Genomic DNA, 2,431 nt, shown 5'->3' with positions numbered 1-2,431 from the left:
GTTGAAACGGTGAGACTCGGCTCGAGATATTCGTATCCGTAATAGCCTTTGCAGAAACGCGCGTACATATCGTACAGAATCGCCCATCTGTGTTTACCAAAGTCCAAATTCAAATCGTCGTACGGATAGACTTCCGAGTTTAGGTAGAGTTTCACGTTGGTCAGTTTGCAGTCGTCGAATCGGCTCGTGTCCGCGGACATGACGTTCTTCCGACCCGTTTGCAGAGCGAAGACGACGTATCGCGGTTTCTCGAGCTGAGTCGCGGTCTTAATGGCCCACGAGTGCTTGGTCGTGTTCTGCAACAGGGGATACTCGTACAGATCCCACGAACGGAAACCCATACTTAGATATCGTTCGTTTTTCAAGGCGCGCAGCATCGACAGCTTGTTGACCTCGCTCAATACCACGTGAGGCATTCGCCACTGTATCTTGAGTAGTTTGACAGTAGGCTCCAACGCGAGACTTCCCAACAGACAATTGTTGTCGGTGCGCGATCGTATCAAGATTAAATCGTGACGAGCGTTGATCACCACGCGTTTGTAATCCTCGCAAAATCCCAGTAACAGGTTGAGCGGTACGCAGAAATTGAAGTATCCGTTCGCGTTATTATGCGGTTCCCAGCCTGCGTTTCGCAGGATCACGCTTCTGTCGGACGATACCGTAACGTAGTTCTTGAGCGTGCTGGTTATTCCTACGTTTCTGCAGTGATCAATCTCCACACCGTCGAGCTCGTATCGAATTTCATCGAACATGAACGCGACGCAATTATTCCCCAATACCACGTTATCGGCTTGGCCGGCTGCTCTGGTCACCGTCAATGTTCCTTCGACGTAGAGAAAACTTTCGCACGGCAACGTATACAGATCCTGCTGTTGTATAGGTATTCGTATCTCGTCGCTATACTCGAACGTTGTGTTGGCGTACGGGTTGTACGTGTGAGTCTCGATCTTGACGATGCGATCGTCAAAGACCGGCTCGCCTCCGATGTTAAGAATTTCAGTCATCGTTCAGATGTTTCGTACCGCGAATCCCAGAGATTGTAAAAATTTAACGTTTGATGCGTTGAGCTTCTTTCTCGCCTCTGTTTTCGTCTCTGTTTTAACGCTACCGAATGTCGATTTGATGATATCGTCGATCGTCGCAGTCGTAAAGATATTCTTATCCGTCGCACGCTCCGAGTCGTTCAACACGAGCATGTCACACGTCGCGCGTTATCGCTGTAGTCGTCGTACGTGCAATCTGACGGTGATCTCTTCTCCTCGAAAATCGAGCAATCGTCCGTCTTGATCCGTGACGCGTATCGTTAGATCCGTAACGCTTCGCGCGATGATCGGCAGGTAAATGATCTGCGCCGGCGTTTCCGATATCTTATATCCCGGTGGTACGCACGGTGAAAATTCATGTATCGTGTGAACACGTTTGCCGTTGCTGTACGCACCCGCGGTCACGTTGCACTCCACGCGGATAATGTTTACGTTGATAATATTAATCGACGCGTCCGATTCGTGCCACTGTCTCGGCTGCAATATACGCTTCGACGAGAATCCCAGCAGCGATCCAACGTTGTTCGGTTTGTTAAAGTTCACTCTGAAAGCGCACTTGATCTCGCTCTTCATCGTATTGTAATTTGCGCGGAGCACTATCGGGTATTCCGCGGCCTCGTCTTCGTAGCCGTTCGCGCGAGCGGTCGCCTCTCGCGCGATATTCGCGACCGATGTTCGATCATCGTTGGAACGATTTACGCGTCGCGGGCGTTTTCGTGAAATTTCGCGTTTCAAAAACTCATGTACGGCTCGTATCTCGTACGATCCCTCGGGAATCGTAATTTCCGTGTCATCCTCGTCGAAATAAAATTTATTGTTCGAAGAATTCACGTTCGGAATCGTGTGATAAGTCTCAAAACACGTTAGACCGAGCTCGTAGTCACCGTCGCTCAGATCCACGGCGGGAAAATAGTGCTCCGCGAGGATGCTGCTCTTCCCCGTCAGCGTGAACGTTATAGACATGTCGGCGAAAACCGTTAACGAATACTGAGTCACCACGGCGCACCGTCGGGCTTTAAATTAGCGTCGATCGTCCGGAGAAATCGCAGGCACAATTGTCCACAGATGTTCTGATTGTATCGCTGATAAGACGTGCAATTGTACTCGATCTTCGTCACGCTCGGCCCGAAATATCGCACCAATTCTTTCGGCGGTCGAAGATTGCCGAAACTGTCGAAATATACGACTCGATCTTCCCTCTTCGCGTACGCTACCCAATGAGTACCGGGACCCGCTGCATCGTCCAAATTCACGATACCGCTCTCGTTTCGACGTACACCACCGATCGGTAACAAATCACGCATGAAGACACCTCTGAAGAACGGTACGCACATACGCCTTGCCAGTCGATTCAATTGTACGTTAGTCGTAATACCCGCGGGCATATT

The 2,431-nt window shown here is 50.2% G+C and overlaps 1 protein-coding gene across 1 annotated transcript; it reads right to left on the bottom strand.

The window, feature by feature from the left end:
• Positions 1-66: 66 nt before the first annotated feature.
• LOC112465871 lies at positions 67-1,004 on the bottom strand (the record flags this gene model as incomplete). Its single annotated transcript, XM_025033639.1, has 1 exon — positions 67-1,004. A coding segment is annotated over exon 1 (938 nt), but the record flags the coding sequence as incomplete, so codon positions are not given.
• Between the last annotated feature and the right edge of the window lie 1,427 nt (positions 1,005-2,431).

The sequence above is a fragment of the Temnothorax curvispinosus genome, unplaced genomic scaffold (assembly GCF_003070985.1).
Source record: "Temnothorax curvispinosus isolate PA1 unplaced genomic scaffold, ASM307098v1 QBEX01015585.1, whole genome shotgun sequence".
Classification (NCBI taxonomy): Eukaryota; Metazoa; Arthropoda; class Insecta; order Hymenoptera; family Formicidae; genus Temnothorax; species Temnothorax curvispinosus.
Note: the sequence above shows the minus strand (reverse complement) of the source record. Positions and strands in the feature narration are given on the sequence as shown.